The 816-nt window shown below is 46.4% G+C and overlaps 1 protein-coding gene across 1 annotated transcript in view; it reads left to right on the plus strand.

Annotated features, from left to right (window-relative positions):
• Positions 1-71: 71 nt before the first annotated feature.
• The window catches only part of dzank1 (double zinc ribbon and ankyrin repeat domains 1), a gene marked incomplete at its 5' end in the record, with an annotated part of 2,397 nt that continues 1,652 nt past the window's right edge, over positions 72-816 (plus strand). The window contains 3 exon segments of the mRNA XM_035659698.1: positions 72-175; positions 432-515; positions 591-693. Of these exon segments, the coding sequence (XP_035515591.1) occupies positions 72-175; positions 432-515; positions 591-693 (291 nt within the window).

An 816-nucleotide genomic window follows, 5' to 3' on the forward strand; every position in this document is an offset into this window, starting at 1 on the left:
TTGATACTACTGATACTACTGATATTGATCATAATAATAATAATATTGATCTGTTCCATGTCTGTCTTCAGGTTTCTGGAGGAAGCAGTTGGATCACGTCTGTGCTCACCTGAGGAGTTACGCTCAGAACAACGCCCCCTTCAGGGCTCTGCTGGGAGAGCCTCGCCTGGGCCGGGTACGCCACTCCTCACCTGTACAACACCTGTGGGATTAATTAACAAGTTGGTTTTATGTTAGCTCGCTTGTACGCTATCTTTATCACTAGCTAAATGCTATCTGAGTGCGTTAGTTGGCTAACGTTAGCTTCCCCAGCTAACGTGAACATTAGGCACATTACTGAATGATGTCACAGGAGGAGCGAGGATGCCACCTGAGCAGGTACATTCAGTACTGTGGTTCACATCCTGTGTTGTATTCCCACTCTCCTTCAGATGGTTTCTGCTGTGATTCAGGAAGATCGCTACGAGGTCAGTGTGACCATCAGCTTCGTGTCGGCGGGGCGGGAAGAGAAACAGGTAGTCGTAGAAAATGTAACCTGAAGTGTTTCACTGTACATTTATAAATACTGACGACTGCGTGTTTGGTGGCAGGAGGCAGCGGGCGGCAGCGTTGGACCGACTGCAGGTCGGACTGAGACTCTGAGCAGCGTTACAGAGCGATCCGCCGACAGCAGCGGTCTCAGTAAGAGTCTGGGTATGAGGTTACTTTTAAAATGTAATCCGATTACATGTTAAAAAATAACTTTCTGTTAAAAATATATAACGAAAAGCACTGATGTAATTTATTCTATACCTCTGTATGTGACCTCTGCCCTGT

Source organism: Morone saxatilis, unplaced genomic scaffold, assembly GCF_004916995.1.
Source record: "Morone saxatilis isolate NCDOM2014 unplaced genomic scaffold, NCSU_SB_2.0 Contig17, whole genome shotgun sequence".
Lineage (NCBI taxonomy): Eukaryota > Metazoa > Chordata > Actinopteri > Moronidae > Morone > Morone saxatilis.